The 22,626-nt window shown below is 48.4% G+C and overlaps 1 protein-coding gene across 1 annotated transcript in view; it reads left to right on the forward strand.

Annotated features, from left to right (window-relative positions):
- The window catches only part of cdh16 (cadherin 16, KSP-cadherin), a 110,443-nt gene that overhangs the window by 50,339 nt on the left and 37,478 nt on the right, over window positions 1-22,626 (forward strand). The window contains exons 6-8 of the mRNA XM_070896871.1: window positions 2,168-2,364; window positions 16,325-16,456; window positions 21,882-22,032. Of these exons, the coding sequence (XP_070752972.1) occupies window positions 2,168-2,364; window positions 16,325-16,456; window positions 21,882-22,032 (480 nt within the window). The remainder of the gene's footprint in view (window positions 1-2,167; window positions 2,365-16,324; window positions 16,457-21,881; window positions 22,033-22,626) is intronic.

Genomic DNA, 22,626 nt, shown 5'->3' on the forward strand with positions numbered 1-22,626 from the left:
AGAACAACACGCACTGAGCCGCATGGCTTCGCTCCGCTCTTGCTGCGTCACTTATGTCAATAATCCCACTCGGTATGGGCCCCACTCTAGGCTTGGGCCCTGGGCGTCAGGCCCCATCCGCTGTCACCCCCACACCCACCTTAATCCATCCCTGGCTATTCTTTGATAATCACCATGTCACAAACTGATCACTAAACATGCCTCAGTCTCACTCCCAGCCTTGTGACAGCCCCAACTGCTCAGCTCAAATCATCTCCAGAACTAACTCTCTTTCTTTCTTTTTAATCTTCTTTCTCTTCGGAATATTTTTCTGGATGATTCTATGACCCATCACAAGGGGGCTACAATATTCATAGAGTCATAGAATGGCTACAGCGCGGAAGGAGGCCATTCGGCCCATCGAGCCCGTGCTAATGCTCAGCCAGTCCCCCTCCCCCACCCTTTCCCTGGAACCCTGCAAATGTATTTCCTTCAGCTACTTATCCAACTCCCTTTTGAAAGCCATGATTGAGTCTGCCTCCACCGCTCTCTCAGGCCGTGCATTCCAGATCCTAACCACTCGCTGCGTAATTTTTTTTTTTCTTATGTCGCCTTTGATTCTTCTGTGTCCTCTGGTTCCCGACCCTTCCGCCAATGAGAACAGTTTCTCTCTCTATCTACTCTGTCCAGACCCCTCATGATTTTGAACACCTCGATCAAATCTCCTCTCAACCTCCCCTGCTCCGAGGAGAACAACCCCAGCTTCTTCAGTCTATCCACGTCACTGAAGTTCCTCATCCCTGGAACCATTCTCGTAAATCTTTCCTGCACCCTCTCTAAGGCCGTCACATCCTTCCTAAAGTGCGGTGCCCAGAATTGGACGCAATACTCACAGTTGAGGCCAGACCAGTGTTTTATACAGGTTCATCATAATTTCCACATTTTTGTACTCTATGCCTCTATTTATGAAGCCCAGGATCCTGTAAGCGTTTTTAACCGCTTTCTCAACCTGCCCTGCCACCTTCAACAATTTGTGTACATATACCCCCAGATCTCTCTGTTCATGCACCCCCTTTAGGATTGTACCCTTTAGTTTATATTTCCTCTCCTCATTCTTTCTATAAAAATGTATCACTTTGCAATTTTCTGCGTTAAACTTTATCTGCCACGTGTCCACCTATCCCACCAGCCGGTCTGTGTCTTCCTGAAGTCTATCCCTGTCCTCCTCACTCTTCACTATACTTCCAAATTTTGTGTCATCTGCAAATTTTGAAATTGTGCCCCGTACACCCACATCCAAGTCATTAATATATATCAATATATCAGGAAAGGATGAACAGGCTGAGTCACTTTTCTCTTGAAAAAAAAAAGGCTGAGGGGTGACCTAATAGAGGTCTTTAAAATTATGAAAGGTTTCGATAGCATGGATACAGAGAGAATGTTTCCACTTGTGGGGAAGAGTATAACTAGAGGCCATCAATATAAGATCGTCACCGAGAAATCCAATGGGGAATTCAGGAGAAACCTCTTTACCCAGAGAGCGGTGAGAATGTGGAACTCGCTGCCACAGGGAGGGGTTGAGGCGAATAGTATCGATGTATTTAAGGGGAGGTTGGACAAGCCAATGGGGGAGAAGGGAATAGAGGGTTATACTGATAGATTTAGATGAGGGAAGACGGGAGGAGGCTCGAGTGGGGCATAAATGCCGGCATGGCCTGGTTGGACCGAATGGCCTGTTTCTGGGCCGTATATCCGATGTAATCTGATGTAATATTGTCTAATCTTGATCTGCCGGATTAGATCTCCCTCTCTTGTAGAACCCGCCCGAGTTCCAGGCCACTGAAATCAGGCCATTAAAATACGGCTGGTTCTGTAACAGGTGTGTGATCCACTGCACAGGAATCATAGAATCATAGAATAGTACCACACAGAAGGAGGCCATTCGGCCCATCGAATCTGCTCTGGCTCCTTCGAAGAGCCACCCAGTCAGTCCCACTCCCCGCTCTTTCCCCATATCCCCCACAAGTGAAAACATACTTCCTGACTTGTGTTCCAAACTTGCCCTCTGCACTCTGACCCTGCGCCCTCTTGTCCTGCTGCCCCGGCTGTTTCCTGAGAGCGTAGTTCCAGGTATCCTTTACTCCCTTTCTTGCGGAGGTTGTCACCTTCTTGTGTCTGATATTTTTAGGTGCTGCATTGTTGGACCTTGGCTTCGTTGACCAATACGACCTGATCGTGCAAGTTAAAGACATGGCGGACCTAAACCAGGGCCACTACACACAGGCCAGCGTCATAATCACCGTTACAGAGAACCTCTGGGTCCCTCTTAGTCCTGTCACTGTGCGGGAGAACCATGAAGGTCCTTACCCCCTGGCTCTCTCAAAGGTAAGGAACCTGTCATGTTTTGGGTTCTAATTCGAGACATTTCCTCGGGTTCAGCCTGGGTGGGACTTCCATAAGTGGTCCTCAAGCGTTCTGGAGCCCACCCTTCCCTACCCAATATCTTTGTAGCAAAACCCAAAGATCGAACAGTTACTGGAAGCTGGCGTACAGGGAAGGGAGGTGGGGTAGCTCTGTTAATAAAGGATGATATCAGGGCAGTTGTGAGAGATGATATTGGCTCTAATGAACAAAATGTTGAATCATTGTGGGTGGAGATTAGAGATAGTAAGGGGAAAAAGTCACTGGTGGAGTAGTTTATAGGCCCCCAAATAATAACTTCATGGTGGGGCGGACAATAATCAAGGGAATAATGCAGGCATGTGAAAAAGGAACGGCAGTAATCATGGGGGATTTTAACCTACATATTGATTGGTCAAATCAAATCGCACGGGGTAGCCTGGAGGAGGAATTCATAGAATGCATACGGGATTGTTTCTTAGAACAGTATGTAACAGAACCTACAAGGGAGCAAGCTATCTTAGATCTAGTCATGTGTAATGAGACAGGAAAAATAAACAATCTCCTAGTAAAAGATCTTCTCGGAATGAGTGATCACAGTATGGTTGAATTTGTAATACAGATTGAGGGTGAGGAAGTTGTGTCAGAAACGAGCGTACTATGCTTAAACAAAGGGGACTACAGTGGGATGAGGGCAGAGTTGGCTAAAGTAGACTGGGAACACAGACTAAACGGTGGCACAATTGAGGAACAGTGGAGGACTTTTAAGGAGCTCTTTCATAGTGCTCAACAAAAATATATTCCAGTGAAAAAGAAGGGCGGTAAGAGAAGGGATAACCAGACGTGGATAACCAAGGAAATAAAGGGTATAAAATCAAAGACCAATGCATATAAGGTGGCCAAGGTTAGTGGGAAACTAGAGGATTGGGAAAATTTTAAACAACAGCAAAGAATGACTAAAAAAGCAGTAAAGAAAGGAAAGATAGATTACGAAGGTAAATTTGCGCAAAACATAAAAACAGATAGTAAAATATATAAAATGGAAAAGAGTGACGAAAGTAAATGTTGGTCCCTGAGAAGATGAGAAGGGGGATTTAATAATGGGAAATGTGGAAATGGCTGAGACCGTAAACAATTATTTTGCTTCGGTCTTCATAGTGGAAGACACAAAAACCATGCCAAAAATTGCTGGTCACAGGAATGTGGGAAGGGAGGACCTTGAGATAATCACTATCACTAGGGAGGTAGTGCTGGACAGGCTAATGAGACTCAAGGTAGACAAGTCCCCTGGTCCTGATGAAATGCATCCCAGGGTATTAAAAGAGATGGCGGAAGTTATAGCAGATGCATTCGTTATAATCTACCAAAAGTCTCTGGACTCTGGGGAGGTACCAGCGGATTGGAAAGCAGCTAAAGTAACGCCTCTGTTTAAAAAAGGGGGTAGACAAAAGGCAGGTAACTATAGGCCGGTTAGTTTAACATCTGTAGTGGGGAAAATGCTTGAAACTATCATTAAGGAAGAAATAGCGGGACATCTAGATAGGAATAGTGCAATCAAGCAGACGCAGCATGGATTCATGAAGGGGAAATCATGTTTAACTAATTTACTGGAATTCTTTGAGGATATAACGAGCATGGTGGATAGAGGTGTACCGATGGATGTGGTGTATTTAGATTTCCAAAAGGCATTCGATAAGGTGCCACACAAAAGGTTACTGCAGAAGATAAAGATACACGGAGTCAGAGGAAATGTATTAGCATGGATAGAGAATTGGCTGACGAACAGAAAGCAGAGAGTCGGGATAAATGGGTCCTTTTCGGGTTGGAAATCAGTGGTTAGTGGTGTGCCACAGGGATCAGTGCTGGGACCACAATTGTTTACAATATACATAGATGACCTGGAGGAGGGGACAGAGTGTAGTGTAACAAAATTTGCAGATGACACAACGATTAGTGGGAAAGCGGGTTGTGTAGAGGACACAGAGAGGCTGCAAAGAGATTTAGATAGGTTAAGCGAATGATCTAAGGTTTGGCAGATGGAATACAATGTCGGAAAGTGTGAGGTCATCCACCTTGGGAAAAAACACAGTAAAAAGGAATATTATTTGAATGGGGAGAAATTACAACATGCTGCGGTGCAGAGGGACCTGGAGGTCCTTGTGCATGAATCCCAAAAAGTTAGTTTGCAGGTGCAGCAGGTAATCAGGAAGGTGAATGGAATGTTGACCTTCATTGCGAGAGGGATGGAGTACAAAAGCAGGGAGGTCCTGCTGCAACTGTATAGGGTATTGGTAAGGCCGCACCTGGAGTACTGCATGCAGTTTTGGTCACCTTACTTAAAGAAGGATATACTGGCTTTGGAGGGGTGTACAGAGACGATTCACTCGGCTGATTCCGGAGATGAGGGGGTTACCTTATGATGATAGATTGAGTAGACTGGGTCTTTACTCGTTGGAGTTCAGAAGGATGAGGGGTGATCTTATAGAAACATTTAAAATCATGAAAGGGATAGACAAGATAGAGGCAGAGAGGTTGTTTCCACTGGTCGGGGAGACTAGAACTAGGGGGCACAGCCTCAAAATACGGGGAGCCAATTTAAAACCGAGTTGAGAAGGAATTTCTTCTCCCAGAGGGTTGTGAATCTGTGGAATTCTCTGCCCAGGGAAGCAGTTGAGGCTAGCTCATTGAATGTTTTCAAGTCACAGATAGATAGATTTTTAACCAATAAGGGAATTAAGGGTTACGGGGAGCGGGCGGGTAAGTGGAGCTGAGTCCACGGCCAGATCAGCCATGATCTTGTTAAGTGGCGGAGCAGGCTCGAGGGGCTAGATGGCCTACTCCTGTTCCTAATTCTTATGTTCTTATGTTCTTATGTTGTCACATGGTTCTAATTCCTCCCAAAAGCAGACTGAATGTAGATTCTATCAAACAAGATTCATCAACAACTCCCATTTATATGGTGCCTTTAACATAGTAAAACCTCCCAAGTCATTTCACAGGAGCGCAATCAGACAAATATTGACACCGAGACATTAGGACAGGTGACCAAATCTTACCCAGCTTGGTTCCGTAACCCTTAATACCCATGCCTAACAAAACTCTGTCAATCTCAGTTTTGACATTTTCAATTGGCGTTCCCCGCCTCCCCCCAACCTCAACAGCATTTTGGAGGAGAGAGTTCCCGATTCCCACCGCTCTTTGTGTGAAGAAGTGCTTCCTGACATCACTTCTGAACGGCGTGGCTCTGATTTTCAGGTTACACCCCCTTGTTCTGGGCTCCCTCCACCAGAGGGAATAGTTTCTCCCGATCTACCCTGTCAACTCCTTTAATCATCAAACACCCCAATTAATCACCCCTTAATCTTCACTACCCGAAGGAACACAACCAGTCCAATTTAAGCATGAAATGTGGATTATTGCCCATGAGAGGGAACTGAGGTAGCAACACATGATTATAAATATCAGCAACTGAAGATATAGAACAGGTTGAGGGAGTTGCAATTGTTTTCATTGGAATATATATTTTGAGTTGACCAGTGATGAGGGTTCTAATCCAAAGGGACAGAAGTTAAAAATGAGGAAGTTAAAAAAAAAAATTGAATTTATATAGTGCCTTTCAGGTCGTGAAAGGCGCTATATAAATTCAATTTGTTTATTTTTAACTTCTGTCCCTTTGGATTAGAACCAAAGCGCTTTACAGCCAATGAAGTACTTTTGGAGTGTAGTCACTGTTGTAATGTGGGAAACATGGCAGCCAATTTGGGCACAGCAAGCTCCCACAAGCAGACCAGATCATCTGTTTTAGTGATGTTGATTGAGGGATAAATATTGGCCGTAGGACACCGGGGAGAACTCCCCTGCTCTCCCTTCAGTAGTGTCATGGGATCATTTGCATCCACTCAAGAGAGCAGACAGGGCCTCAGTTTAACATCTCATCTGAAAGACGGCACCTCTGACAGTGCAGCACTCCCTCTGATACTGCATTGGAGTGCCAGCCTAGATTTATGTGCTCAAGTCCCTGGAGTGGGGCTTGAACCCACGACCTTCTGACTCAGAGGCAAGCGAGCTACCCACTGAGCCACTGCTGACACTGTAGTTTGAAGTACGAGGAGTAGTCAAGAGGGAAATTTATCAGCCCAAAGGGCAACTGAGTTGTGGAATCAGTTACAAGGCAGGGATATTGAAGTGGACAGTATACATGGGGTCAAATATAGGAGTAGGATAGCCCCTCAAGCCTGTTCCGCCTCTCAATTAGATCATGGCTGAAATGTATCTGTAACTCCATTTACCCGCCAGAACTCGATGTGGTTCTGGAGAGAGATCGGGACTGAGAGAAATGGCAAGAAGGTAGGCTGGATGTAATGTCTGCACCCGTGGGTATACTCACAGGTTTGTGGAGCTGTTGAGTTGTGAGTGGTTTAGCCAGTCACGTGATGTTGACAAGACTCAATAAAACCCCAGCCAGTTGGGTTTGGGGGATCCACGATGGGACAGGTGGTTGTGAGCCTGGTGGATGAACCGGTAATGTGTCGTGTGATTGTTAAACCTTTTTCTAATAAACCAATTCGTTCTTAATAGCAATGTGTTGCTGTGAGTTCTTAAGCAAAGAACCCATGTAGCAAATACATTACAGTGGGGGTGGGGGCGGGGGGGCGCGTGATTTACATTTCCTGTTCTTCCAATCGTTTGTGTGACACTGGATCACAGGAGACATGTTGTGCTGAGCTAATGGAAAGCAGTTGGCGATGGGGGAGTGGGGAAGTGTAGAGTCAGACAGCCAGATGGGGAGAGGAGAGGAGAGGGGATGGGGGAGGTGGGGGGGGGGTGTGCTGAAGGGCTATAATGGACTCCGACATGAGTCAGTGCAGCTGCTATTTTTCTAGTCATGACTTTTTTTTTGCCGTTTACTGAAACAAAAGCTGAAGGAGATTGAGTTTAAATATAGAATCGAACGGCGGTAAGGAGAGAAGCTGAGCTAATTCTGGAGAGAAAATTCAATAAAATATTTCTTTTTCTAGACAGGGATGGTGTAGTTATTTGCTGGTTTGACAAGCAAGCATCCATCAGCGATGGGATGTCTCCTTTCTGGGGTCTGTTACCGTGACAGTTAGGGTGCGGCCTGCCTCAGAGAGGAGTTTGTCTCAATGTTCTGGTATTTGGGTTTTATAAACACCCGACTCTCCGGCTATGGCTGCGGTCTGTGGCCCTTGTCAAATTCGGTCCGGTCCCCTTCTCACTCTGTCCAAACATGTGGCATTGTCTGTCTGTCACTTTATTTTCTGTTCTGTCTCATTCTCTCTCACTCTCCTCTCTCTTCCTCTCTCCCTCTCTCCACCATTCTCTCTCCCCCTCTTCCTCCCTCTCTCCTCCTTCTCTCTCTCGCCTCCCTTCCTCCCTCTCTCCTCCATTCTCTCTCTCTCTCCTCCCTCTCTCCCTTCTTCATCCTTCTCTCTAACATTCTCTCTCTCTCCTCCCTCTCTCCACTCTCTCTTCTCCATTCTTTCCTCTCTCTCTCCTCGCCCACAGAAGATTGCAATCGAGTTGATTCTCTGCGGTAGCACTCATTCAATCTTGGAGCCAAACAGGTTTGTAGTAATCGAGGGATGGGGGGCAGGTAGGGGAGGGGTTGCGGGGTGGCGTGGGGCGGGGGTGGAGTGTTGATCGACCAGCCTGCCTCTTTGATGGGACCTGGAGAGGTGACCATGGGATTTGAGTTTTATCCCACTTGACTCCAAACATGTGGTGCTGTGTTATGATATTGGACGATTAATCCAGAGGCCTGGGCCAGTAAACGCAGAGAATGCCTTTTTTTATTTATTTGTGTGGGCGCCGCTGGCAAGGCCGGCATTTATTGCCCATCCCTAATTGCCCCTTGAGAAGGTGGTGGTGAGCTCCTTCTTGAACCGTTGCAGTCCGTGTGGTGAAGGTGCTCCCACAGTGCTGTTAGGGAGGGAGTTCCAGGATTGTGACCCAGCGACGATGAAGGAACGGCCGATATATTTCCAAGTCGGGATGGTGTGTGACTGGGAGGGGAACGTGGAGGTGGTGGTGTTCCCATGCACCTGCTGCCCTTGTCCTTCTAGGTGGTAGAGGTCGCGGGTTTGGGAGGTGCTGCCGAAGAAGCCTTGGCGAGTTGCTGCAGTGCATCTTGTAGATGGTGCACACTGCAGCCAGGGGGCGCCGGTGGTGGAGGGAGTGAGTGTTGAAGGTGGTGGATGGGGGGACGATCAAGCGGCTGCTTGGTCCTGGATGGTGTCGAGCTTCTCGAGTGTTGTTGGAGCTGCACTCATCCAGGCAAGTGGAGAGTATTCCATCACACTCCTGACTTGTGCCTTGTAGATGGTGGAAAGGCTTTGGGGAGTCAGGAGGTGAGACACTCGTCGCAGAATACCCAGCCTCTGACCCACTCTTGTAGCCACAGTATTTATGTAGCTGGTCCAGTTAAGTTTCTAGTCAATGGTGACCCCCAGGATGTTGATGGTGGGGGATTCAGCGATGGTAATATCGTTGAATATCAAGGGGCGGTGGTTAGACTCTCGCTTGTTGGAGATGGTCATTGCCTGGCACTTGTGTGGTGCGAATGTTACTTGCCATTTATCAGACCAAGCCTGAATGTTGTCCAGGTCTTGCTGCATGCGGGCACGGACTGCTCCATTATCTGAGGAGTTGTGAATGGAACTGAACACTGTGCAGTCATCAGCAAACATCCTCACTTCTGACCTTATGATGGAGGGAAGGTCATTGATGAAGCAGCTGAAGATGGTTGGGCCTAGGACACTGCCCTGGGGAACTCCTGCAGCGATGTCCTGGGGCTGGGATGATTGACCTTCAACCATCACAACCATCTTCCTTTGTGCTGGGTATGATTCCAGCCAGTGGAGAGTTTCCCTCCCAATTCCCATTGACTTCAGTTTTACTCGGGCTCCTTGATGCCACACTCGGTCAAATGCTGTCTTGATGTCGAGGGCAGTCACTCTCACCTCACCTCTGGAGTGCAGCTCTGTTGTCCATGTGTGGACCAAGGCTGTAATGAGGTCTGGAGCCGAGTGGTCCTGGCGGAACCCAAACTGGGCATCAGTGAGCAGGTTATTGGTGAGTAAGTGCTGCTTGATAGCACTGTCGATGACACCTTCCATCACTTTGCTGATGATTGAGAGTAGACTGATGGGGCGGTAATTGGCCGGATTGGATTTGTCCTGCTTTTTGTGACCAGGACATACCTGGGCAGTTTTCCACATTGTCGGATAGGTGCCAGCGTTTTAGCTTGGCTAGAGGTACGGCTAGTTTTGGAACACAAGTCTTCAGGATGACAGCCGGGCTGTTGTCGGGGCCCACAGTCTTTGCTGTATCCAATGCACTCAGCCATTTCTTGATATAGAAACATAGAAACATAGAAAATAGGTGCAGGAGTAGGCCAGTCGGCCCTTCGAGCCTGCACCGCCATTCAATAAGATCATTCCCTCAGTACCCCTTTTCTACTTTCTCTCCATATCACGTGGAATGAATCGAATTGACTGAAGACTGGCTTCTGTGATGGTGGGGACCTCAGGAGAAGGCCAAGATAGATCATACACTCGGCACTTCTGGCTGAAGATGGTTGCAAATGCTTCAGCCTTGTCTTTTGCACTCACGTGCTGGGCTCTGCCATCATTGAGGATGGGGATATTTATGGAGCCTTTTCCCATTAGTTGTTTAATGGTCCACCACCATTCACGACTGGATGTGGCAGGAGCTTTGATCTGATCCGTTGATTGTGGGATTGTTTAGCTCTGTCTATAGCATGCTGCTCCCGCTGTTTAGCATGTAGTCCTGTGTTGCAGCTTCCCCAGGTTGGCACCTCATTTTTAGGTACGCCTGGTGCTGCTCCTGGCATGCTCTTCTGCACTCCTCATTGAACCAGGGTTGTTCCCCGGGCTTGATGGTAATGGTAGAGTGGGGGATATGCCGGGCCATGAGGTTACAGATTGCGGTGGAATACAATTCTGCTGCTGCTGATGGCTCACAGGGCCTTGTGGATGCCCAGTTTTGAGCTGCTAGATCTGTTCTGAATCTATCCCATTTAGCACGGTGGTAGTGTCACACAACACGATGGATGGTGTCCTCAGTGTGAAGATGGGACTCAGTCTCCACAAGGACTGTGCGGTGATCACTGCTACCAATGCTGTCATGGACAGATGCATCTGCGACAGGTAGATTGGTGAGGACGAGGTCAATAGATTTTTCCCTCGTGTTGGTTCTCTCACCACCTGCCGCAGGCCCAGTCTGGCAGCTCTGTCCATCAGGACTCGGCCAGCTCGGTCAGTAGTGGTGCTACCGAGCCACTCTTGGTGATGGACATTGAAGTCCCCTACCCAGAGTACGTTCTGTGCCCTTGCTACTCTCAGTGCTTCTTCCAAGTGGTGTTCAACATGGAGGATACTGGTTCATCAGCTGAGGGAGGGCGGGAGGTGGTAATCAGCAGGAGGTTTCCGTGGCCATACTTGACCTGAAGCCATGAGACTTCATGGGGTCCGGAGTCAATGTTGAGGACTCCCAGGGCCACTCCCTCCCGACTGTACACAATTGTGCCGCTCCTAGTGGGTCTGTCCTGTCGGTGAGACAGAACATACCCAAGGATGATGATGGAGGAGTCTGGGACATTGGCTGAAAGGTATGATTCTGTGGGTATGACTATGTCAGGCTGTTGCTCACATAGTCTGTGGGTAAGCTCTCCCATTTTTGGCACAAATCACCAGATGTTGGTGACGAGGACTTTGCAGGGTCGACTGGTCTGGGTGGGCCGTTGTCGTGTCCGTAGACAGTGCTGAGGTCGATGCCAGTTTTATTCTTATTATTGTACCTTGTAGCGGTTTGGTACAATGGAGTGTCTCGCTAGGTCATTTCAGAGGGCGTTAAAAGTCAACCACGTTGCTGTGGGTCTGGAGTCACCTATAGCCCCTCCGACAGTGCGGCACTCCCTCAGTACTGCCCCTCCAACAGTGCAGCACTCCCTCAGTACTGCCCCTCCGACAGTGCGTCACTCCCTCAGTACTGCCCCTCCGACAGTGCAGCACTTCCTCAGTACTGCCCCTCCGACAGTGCAGCGCTCCCTCAGCATCGCCCCTCCGACAGTGCAGCCTTCCCTCAGTACTGCCCCTCCAACAGTGCAGCACTCCCTCAGTACTGCCCCTCCCACTGTGCAGCACTCCCTCAGTACTGCCCCTCCCACAGTGCAGCCCTCCCTCAGTACTGCTCCTCCCACAGTGCAGCGCTCCCTCAGTACTGCCCCTCCCACAGTGCAGCCCTCCCTCAGTACTGCCCCTCCCACAGTGCAGCGCTCCCTCAGTACTGCACTGAGAATGACAGTGTAGATCTTATGTCCATGTCTCTGGGGTGGGACTTGAACACACGACCTCCTGACTCAGAGGCAGAGTGTTACCCACTGAGCCATGGCTGACACCTGTGTCACGAGGCACCTGTGTGTTCTCCCAGGGGTTACCAGGCAACAGTTTTGGGGACAAGCGATGAAAGTCTGTGCTGTGGTTGAAACTTCACAATGGGTGATTGACTCCTGGTCTCATTTTGAATCATAGCATCATAGAACGGTTACAGCACAGACGGAGGCCATGTGCCCCGTCGAGCCTGTGCTGGCTCTCTGCAAGAGCACTTCAGCCAATCGCACTCCCCGCCCTTTCCCTGTAGCCCTGCACATTTGTTTTCATTTCTGGTACTTATCCAACTCCCTATTGAATGTTATGATTGAATTTGCCTCCACCATCCTTTCAGGCCATGTGTTACAGATCCTACCCACTTAGAATCATTGAATCATAGAAATTTACAGCGTGGAAGGAGGCCATTCGGCCCATCGTGTCCGCACCGGCCGACCAAGAGCTATCCAGCCTAATCCCACTTTCCAGCTCTCGGTCCGTAGCCCTGTAGGTTACGGCACTTCAGGTGCACATCCAGGTACTGTTTAAATGTGGTGAGGGTTTCTGCCTCTACCACCCTTTCAGGCAGTGAGTTCCAGACCCCCACCACCCTCTGGGTGAAGAAATTTCCCCTCAAATCCCCTCTAAACTTCCCCCCAATTACTTTAAATCTATGCTCCCTGGTTGTTGACCCCTCTGCCAAAGGAAACAGTTCCTTCCTATCCACCCTATCCAGGCCCCTCATCATTTTATACACCTCAATCAGGTCTCCCCTCAGCCTCCTCTGTTCCAAAGAAAACAGATCCAGTATCTCCAATCTTTCCCCATAGCCAAAATTCTCCAGTCCAGGCAGCATTCTTGTAAATCTCCTCTGCACCCTTTCCAGTGCAATCACATCTTTCCTGTAATGTGACCAGTACTGCACGCAGTACTCCAGCTGCGGCCTAACTAGTGTTTTATACAGTTCAAGCAGAATCTCCTTGCTCTTGTATTCCATCCCTCAACTAATAAAGGCAAGTATTCCATATGCCTTCTCAACCACCTTATCCACCTGGCCTTCTACCTTCAGGGATCTGTGGACCTGCACTCCAAGGTCTCTTTGTTCATCTACACTTTTCAGTGTCGCACCATTTAATGTGTATTCCCTTGCCTTGTTCGACCTCCTCAAATGAATTACCTCACACTTACTACTTTTGTGTCATCTGAAAACTTCTTAATCATACCCCTTACATTCAAGTCCAAGTCATTGATATATACCACAAAAAGCAAGGGACCCAGCACTGAGCCCTGTGGAACCCCACTGGATACAGCCTTCCAGTCACAAAAACATCCATCAACCATTACCCTTTGCTTCCGGCCTCTGAGCCAATTTTGGATCTAACTTGCTGCTTTGCCCTGGATCCCATGGGCTTTTACTTTCATGAGCAGTCTGCCATGTGGGACCTTATCAAAGGCCTTGCTAAAATCCATATACACTACATCAAACGCACTACCCTCATCGACCCTCCTGGTTACCTCCTCGAAAAATTCAACCAAGTTAGTCAGACACAACCTTCCCTTCACAAATCCATGCTGACTGTCTTAGATTAATCCATGTCTTTCCAAGATTTATCCTGCACCTCACGATTCTTTTCCAATAATTTTCCCACCACCGAGGTTAGGCTGACTGGCCTGTAATTACTCGGTCTATCCCTTTCTCCCTTTTTAAACAAAGGTACCACATTAGCAGTCCTCCAGTCCTCTGGCACCACACCTGTAGCCAGAGAGGACTGGAAAATGATGGTCAGAGCCTCTGCTATTTCCTCTTTTGCTTCGCTTAACAGCCTGGGATACATTTCATCCGGACCTGGGGATTTATCCACTTTCAAAGCCGCTAAACCCCTTAATACTTCCTCTCTCAATATGTTTATCGTCCAATATTTCACACTCCTCCTCCCTCATTGCAAAGTCTGCATCGCCCCTCTCTTTTGTGAAAACAGATGCAAAGTATTCATTAAGAATCATACCCACGTCTTCTGCCTCCACACACAGATTTCCTTTATGGTCTCCAATAGGCCCCACTCTTTCTCTGGTTATCCTCTTTCTCTTAATGTTATAAAACATCTTTGGGTTTTCTGTGATTTGACTTGTCAACACTCTTTCATGCTCTCTCTTTGCTTTCCTGATATTTTTTTTAATTGCACCCCTGCACTTCTTATACTCCTCGAGGGTTTCTGCAGTGTTGAGCCCTCAGTTTTGGTCGTAACCCTCCTTTTTTTCTTTATCCTACCATGTGTGTCCCTTGACATCCAGGGGGCTCTATATTTATTAGCCCCACCCTTTCTCTTTAAGGGATACTTGCTCCGGATCTCCACCTTGAAGGCCTCCCACTGCTCTGACACTGATTGACCATCAAGTAGCCGTTTCCAGTCCACTTTGGCCAAATCCCATCTCAGCTCAGCAAAATTGGCTTTACCCCAATTGAGAACTTTTATTCCTGGTCCCTCTTTGTCCTTTTCCATAACTACCCTAAATCTGACTGAATTATGATCACTAGCACCAAAATGCTCTCCCACTGATACCCCTTCCACCTGCCCCTCTTCATTCCCCAAAACCAAGTCCAGAACCACCCCCTCCCTTGTTGGGCTTGTTACATACTGGCTAAAGAAGTTCCCTGAACGTATTTTAGGAATTCCACACCCTCTGTACCATTCACACTGCATTTTTCCCAGTTAATATTCGGATAGTTGTAATCCCGCACTATTACAGCTCTATAGTCTTTGCTCTTCGCAGCAATTTGCCGACATATTTGTTCTTCTATCTCCCTCTGACTGCTTGGGGGTCTGTAGTACACTCCCAGTAGTGTGATTGCCCCTGTTCTGTTCTTCAATTCAACCCATAGAGCCTTATTTGATGATCCCTCTAACATATCATCCCTTCTCACAGCTGTAATTGTTTATTTAATCAATACTGCGACCCCCCCTCCTTTTTACCCCCCTCTCTATCCCGTCTGAAAACCCTGTAACCAGGAATGTTGAGCTGCCATACCTGCCCTTCTTTCAGCCATGTCTCAGTAATAGCTATAACATCGCGCTCCCAAGTGTCTATCTGTGCTCTCAGCTCATCTGCCTTATTCCCTACACTGCTTGCATTGAAGTCTATACCATGTAGCATGGCCAAACTTTCTTGTTGTCTATTTTCCAGCCCTTTTTTCCTCTGTCTTCCAAATTCATTTTCTATTTTTCTGCTGCCCAATTCCAGCTTTGCTTCTCTCCCCCCTGAATCTATTCTCCAGTTCCCATCCCCCTGCCAAGCTAGTTTGAACTTGCTGAGTAAAAAGTTTTTCCTCATGTCGCCTTTGCCAAGCTCCTTAAATCTGTGTCCTCTGGTTCTCGATCCTTCCGTCCAGATCTGTCCAGACCCCTCATGATATTGAACACTTCGATCAAATCTCCTCTCAATGTTAATACAAAAGCAAAATACTGCGGATGCTGGAAATCTGAAATAAAGGCAGAAAATGCAGGAAATACTCAGCGGGTCAGGCAGCATCTGTGGAGAGAGGGACAGAGTTAATGTTTTAGGTCGATGGCCCTTCGTCTGAACTGGAAAACGTTAGATATGTAACAGAATTTTAAGCAAGTGCAGGGGCAGTGAAAGGGGGAGCGGAGGGAAGAACAAACGGGAAGGTCTGTGATAGGGTGGAAGGCAGGAGAGATTAGAGAGACAAAAGGGATGATGGGGCGAGTCAAAAGGAAATGGTAATGGGACAAGTAAAGAAACAAAGGATGGATCTGGAGAGGGTGTGAATGAGAATGGCAAAATCATCGACAGCTGCCATGAGAAAGAGAGAAAAACAGAAAAAAAAATAGGGGCAGAGATTATAGTCGAACTCGATGTTGAGTTCAGTGCCTAAATGAAAGATAACGTGCTACATAAGAAATAGGAGCAGGAGTAGGCCATTTGGCCCTCGAGCCTGCTCTGCCATTTAATACAATCATGGCTGATCTGATCAAGGACTCGGCTCCACTTCCCCGCCCGCTCCCCGTAACCCTTTATTCCCTTATCGCTCAAAAATCTGTCTATCTCCGCCTTAAATATATTCAATGTCCCAACCTCCACAGCTCTCTGGGGCAGAGAATTCCACAGATTTACAACCCTCTGAGAGAAGAAATTCCTCCTCATCTCAGTTTTAAATGGGCGGCCCCTTATTCTGAGTATGCCCCCTAGTCCTAGTCTCCCCCATCAGTGGAAACATCCTCTCTGCATCCACCTTGTCGAGACCTCTCAGTGTTCCTCGAGCTTGCGTTGAGCTTCATTGGAACAGTGTAGGAGGCCGAGGACGGAGAGGTCAGGGTGGGAGTGGAGCGGGGAATTAAAGTGACAGGCGACCGGAAGCTCGGGGTCACGCTTACGGACTGAACAGAGGTTCCTTCCTAACAAGTGGTGCCCAGACTTGGACGCAATACTGCAGTTGGGGCCGAACCAGTGTTTTGTTCAGTCTCAGCATAACTTCCTGGCCTTTGTTTTCTGTGTCTTTATGTACTCTGCGTGGTCCTTAGGCTCAATGGAACAGCGATCGAGTGAGTTACAGGTTGGAGGCCAAGCTGCCCTATCCCGAGGGGCCCTTTATCATCGATGGAGAGGGACGCATCTATCTGACTCAACCTTTGGATCGCGAGCAAGAAGCAGAGGTAAGCTATAGAATCATAGGCCGGAATTTTCCTCACCTGGGCGGGTCAGTGCGGGCAGTGAGTGAGGGGGTCCGGGGCGGTGTGTGAGGGGGTCCGGGGCGGTGTGTGAGGGGGGTCCGGGGCGGTGTGTGAGGGAGGTCCGGGGCGGTGTTTGAGGGGGTCCGGGGCAGTGTGTGAGGGGGGTCACTGTGGGCGGTGTGTGAGGGGGGTCCGGGGCAGTGTGTGAGGGGGGTCACTGTGGGCGGTGTGTGAGGGGGGTCCGGGGCGGGTGGTGTGTGAGAGAGGTCCCAACCCCTCTGCTGGCTCCATCCCACTGTATAAAATAAACTTACCTTAATGGAGCCTATTAAGCCCGCCCAGCGCGTTACCCGGCCCAATGAGATGGAGTGTGTCTGGTGATGTCACTGATGATGCGTTTTAAGCCGGGATCCTTAAAGGACCCTGGCGACATTGTATTTGAAGTTTAATCTAACATAGTGCGTGTTGATTCTTTACGGTACAATAATATAACATGAGTACATTAATATTGTGACTCTACAAATACAATCAAGAACATAATTTAAAAAGTACATTAATTGGGAAGTTATTGGTGTTTTAGTCACAAATCTGTAGACTTTGTATCAGTAACTGGTACAAATAAAAAATGTGTGTGTATAAGTAATACGTAAAAATAAGCAGATTTAATGTAATTGTAAAGGGGTGGATTTACAATCTTATCCAAGTTCAGTGGAAGAGCTGCGGAATCCCTGACAAACAGTGTATGTGGTGCTTACAATGTGTTTGTGGGATTTCTGCAGCTCGTCCGTTGAAGTTAACAATCGACAAGTGAGGGAACCGCTGCAGAGATTCAGCCAAACGTCTCAGACTGAAAAATTACATTCGTCATATTCAGGGGCTCAGAGCAAATTGAACCTGTGGAATGAGCGAAGGGAATGAAATTGTTACGGTTGCTGATTTGATTTAATGTGTAACTGTGAGAAAAATGTGGCCAGAAACAACACAGAAAATTATTTAAATGTTATATCTCATTTTTTAGAGTGCAGATAAATTCATTGTAATTACTGTTCAAGTGATGACCAGTGAAAAAATAACATTTACCAGTAGGCTTTTAAGTACAACAGACTCTCCATCAATCTGTTAGCTGATGTGATCAACGTGTTTATATTTTGGTTTGTGTCACATAACCAGCTGGAGCAATGGCCACGGAACTCCCGCCTCAGGTTGACAGACGTGGTTCCCGAGCTGTGTCAATCCCGTGGCCATGCAGGGAAAATACAAAGTAGAGGGAGAAAGGTTCTTAAGTGTCTGTAAAGTATCTGATACTCATTTCAATTAGGTCCCCCCGCTGCTGCAGGTCAGGTGGACTCCACGCCGACTGACATGCCTGTGGGAAAGGCGCGTGGGAGCGGGTTACCGACCCACTGTCAAAAATAAACAACTTTCCCACCCGATCCGCTACGGACAGCACCCACCCCGGAAAATTCAGCCCATAGAATCATAGAACGATGCAGAAATCAGGGGGGCAACTATGGCTGGAGTCATATCTGGCACAAAGGAAGATGTGATTGTTGGAGGCCAATTGGTTCAGCCCCAGGTTAGTGTCTCACCTCCTGACTCCCCAAAGTCTTTTCATCATCTACAAGGCACAAGTCAGGAGTGTGATGGAACACTCTCCACTTGTCTGGATGAGTGCAGCTCCAACAATGTTCGAGAAGCTCGACACTATCCAGGACAAAGCAGCCACTTGATTGGCCCCCCATCCACCACCTTCAACACTCACTCCCTCCACCACCGGCGCCCCCTGGCTGCAGAGTGTACCATCTACAAGATGCACTGCAGCAACTCGCCAAGGCTTCTTCGGCAGCACCTCCCAAACCCGCGACCTCTACCACCTAGAAGGACAAGGGCAGCAGGGAACACCACCACCTCCACGTTCCCCTCCCAGTCACACACCATCCCGACTTGGAAATCATTTAAAAATGAAGTTGGACAGGTATTTGAGAATGAGGAACTGACAGGGTTACGGACAAAAAGCGAGGAATGTGGGGCGAAGCAGGACTGTTCTGTCACAGAGCCGGCACAGGCACGATGGGCCGAATGGCCTCCTCCTGTGCTGTGACTTGTATCCAGTAACAGCTCTGCCCATCCTCAGATAGTGTATGCAGAGATCTCCTGAGGACAGGAGCATCTGGACCGTGACACCTTTCACAGCTGGACAGCTGTCCACATCCTCGTCAGTGAGGGTTGACCACTTGGGTGAAGGGATCGGACCCCGAGATAGCTCCGTCGGGGAAAGGGGAGAGGAAACTGGAGGGAATGATGTTATTAAAAACCTGGATTATTTTCCTGGAAGGGTTTATCACGGATGTCGAGTGTGTGTGAAATATTGCTGCTGGTTAAAGCTGTGCCCCTCTCCCCCTTTCACACTCCTGGCTGGCCTCCCGCATTCTCCCCTACGTAAACTAGAGGTGATCCAAAACTCTGCCCCATGTCCTAACTCGCACAGAGTCCCGCTCACCCATCACCCCCTGTGCTCGCTGCCCCATGTCCTAACTCACACAGAGTCCCGCTCACCCATCACCCACTGTACTCGCTGTCCCATGTCCTAACTCGCACCCAGTCCCGCTCACCCATCACCCCCTGTGCTCGCTGCCCTGTGTCCTAACTCGCACCGAGTCCCACTTACCCATCACCCCCTGTGCTCGCTGCCCCGTGTCCTAACTCACACCAAGTCCCACTCACCCATCACCCCCTGTGCTCACTGCCCCGTGTCCTAACTCGCACCAAGTCCTGCTCACCCATCACCCCCTGTGCTCGCTGCCCCATGTCCGAACTCGCACCCAGTCTCACTCACCCATCACCCCCTGTGCTCACTGCCCCGTGTCCTAACTCGCACCGAGTCCCACTTACCCATCACCCCCTGTGCTCACTGCCCCGTGTCCTAACTCGCACCAAGTCCCACTTACCCATCACCCCCTGTGCTCGCTGCCCCATGTCCTAACTCGCACCCAGTCCCGCTCACCCATCACCCCCTGTGCTCGCTGCCCCGTGTCCTAACTCACACCAAGTCCCACTCACCCATCACCCCCTGTGCTCACTGCCCCATGTCCTAACTCACACCCAGTCCCACTCACCCATCACCCCCTGTGCTCGCTGACCTACATTGGCTCCCGGTTAAGCAACACCTCGATTTCTAAATTCTCATCCTTATTTACAAACCCCTCCATGGCCTCACCCCTTCCTATCTCTGTAATCTCCTCCACAACCCCCCGAGATGTCTGCGCTCCTCAAATTCTGTCCCCTTGACCATCCGGGATTATAATTGTTCAACCATCGATGGCCGTGCCTTCTGTTGCCTGGGCCCTAAGCTCTGGAACTCTCTCCCTAAACCTCTCTGCCTCTCTACCTCTCTTTCCTCCTTCAAGACGCTCCTTAAAACCGACCTCTGTGACCGAGCTTTTGGTTGCCTGCGCTAATTTCTACTTATAGAAACATAGAAACATAAAAATTTACAGCGCAGAAGGAGGCCATTTCGGCCCATCGTGTCCTCCCCGACCGACAAAGAGCCACACGGCCCTCGGTCAGCAGCCCTGAAGGTTACATATAAACCTTTGAACAATGACGGAAAGGCAAAGAGCACCCAGCCCAACCAGTCCGCCTCACACAACTGCGACACCCCTTATACTGAAACATTCTACACTCCACCCCAACCGGAGTCATGTGATCTCCTGGGAGAGGCAAAAAACAGATTAAAAACCCCGGCCCATTTAGGGAGAAAAAATCTGGGAAAATTCCTCTCCGACCCATCCAGGCGATCGACACTAGTCCAGGAGATCACCCTGGCCATATTCTATTCCCTGTAGTACTTACCATTATATCTGCTCCGTCCAACAAACGGTCATCCAGTCTAATCCCAATGACCAGCTCTAGGTCTGTAACCCTGCAGGTTACTGCACTTTAAGTGCCCATCCAACCATCTCTTAAAAGTGGTGAGGGTTTCTGCATCCACCACTCTTCCAGGCAGCGAGTTCCAGATCCCCTGCATAAAGAAGCACCCCTCAAATCCCCTCTAAACCTTCCACCAACCACCTTAAAGCTATGCCCCCTCGTAATAGACCCCTCCACCAATGGAAATAGACCCTTATAATCCACTATGTCCAGGCCCCTCGATATTTTGTATCAATGAGGTCTCCTCTCAATCTCCTCTGTTCCAATGAGAACAAACCCAGCCTATCCAATCTGTCCTCATAACTAAGATTCTCCATTCCAGGCAGCATTCTAGTAAATCTCCTCTGCACCCTCTCTAGTACCATCATGTCTTTCCTATAATACAGCGACCAGAACTGCACGCAGTACTCCAGCTGTGGCCTAACCAAAGTATTATACAATTTAAGCATAACCTCCCTACTCTTATATTCTATGCCTCGGCCAATAAAGGCAAGCATTCCGTATGCCTTCTTAACCACCTTATCCACCTGGCCTGCTACTTTCAGGGATCTGTGGACAAGCACTCCAAGGTCCCTTTGTTCATCTATACTATTAAGTGACCTGCCGCTTATTGTGTATACCCTTTACTTATTAGCCCTCCCAAAGTGCATCATCTCACACTTCTCTGAATTAAATTCCATTTGCCACTGCCCTGCCCACCTGACCAGTAGATTGATATCCTCCTGCAGCCCATGACTTTCCTCTTCATTATCAACCACACAGCCAATTTTAGTGTCACCTGCAAACTTCTTAATCACTTAATCATACTCCCTATATTCAAATCTAAATCATTGATATATACCACAAAAAGCAATGGACCTAGTACTGAGCCCTGCGGGACCCCACTGAAAAAATCTACCATGTGGGACCTTACCAAAAGCCTTGCTAAAGTCCATATATACTACATCATACTCACTACCCTCATCGACCCTCTTGATTACCTCCTCAACAAATTCAATCAGGTTAGTCAAACACGATCTTCCCTTAACAAATCCATGCTGACTGTCCCTAATTAATCCTTGCCTTTCCAAATGCAGATTTATCCTGTCTTTCAGGATTTTTTCCAATAATTTTCCCACCACTGAGGTTAGGCTGACAGGCGTGTAATTACTCGGCCTATCCCTTTTTCCCTTCTTAAACAAGAGTACTACATTAACAGTCCTCCAATCCTCCAGCACCATGCCCATATCCAAAGAGGACTGGAAATGATGGTCAAAGCCTCTGCTATTTCCTCTTTTACTTCGCTCAACAGCCTGGGATGCATTTCATCCAGGCCTGGGGACTTATCTACTTTCAAATCCATAACCAACTTGAATCTGACTGAATTATGCGGCTCGGTGTCGAATTATCTATCTTATAATACTCCTGTGAAGCGCCTTTGGATTTTCACTACGTTAAAGGCGCTATATAAATACAAGCTGTTGTTGTTATTGTTTAGTATCTGCTACTGATATCTGCGGTGGATGATGACGGAGGTCGCTACGATGAGCCGCTGGAGTTGGCAGTGACGGTCACGGATGAAAATGACAACACGCCCGAGTGTTCCCCCGTGAGCTATCGGGCGACGGTCCCAGAAGGAGAGGTCAAAGGTGCAGCCCAGACGAGTGGCTCAGTGCGGCGGGGGGAATGTTAACACCATGATAAGCACAACACAACACAGAGCTCTTTACAGGAATGACTTGCATTTATGTTGCGCCTTATGTGATGCCTCCCATGGTTGAATAGTGAGCGAGGACAGGACTGGGCTGGGCTGGTGATGCCTCCCCATAGTTGGATAGTGGGTGAGGACAGGACTGGGCTGGTGGTAGTCCTCTCGCCAACACTGACAGTCGAAGCTCACATGTGAGAAATGGATGCCCAGCTGAGTTACCAGGTGGGGTTGCCCTATGGCAATGACAGAAGGATGAACATTGTTAGTGGGTGAGGGAGGGGGATACAGAGAGTTGGGAGAGGGATATTCTCACACAAACCATTTTAATATTTCATTTAAGTTATGAATCAGAACATAAAGAAAGACTTGCATTTATATAGCGCCTCTCACGACCACCGGACGTCCCAAAGCACTTTACAGCCAATGAAGCACTTTTGGAGTGTAGTCACTGTTGTAATATGGAAAATGCAGCAGCCAATTTGCGCACAGCAAGCTCCCACAAACAGCAATGTAATAATGACCAGATAATCTG

This window comes from Pristiophorus japonicus, chromosome 13 (genome assembly GCF_044704955.1).
Source record: "Pristiophorus japonicus isolate sPriJap1 chromosome 13, sPriJap1.hap1, whole genome shotgun sequence".
Classification (NCBI taxonomy): Eukaryota; Metazoa; Chordata; class Chondrichthyes; family Pristiophoridae; genus Pristiophorus; species Pristiophorus japonicus.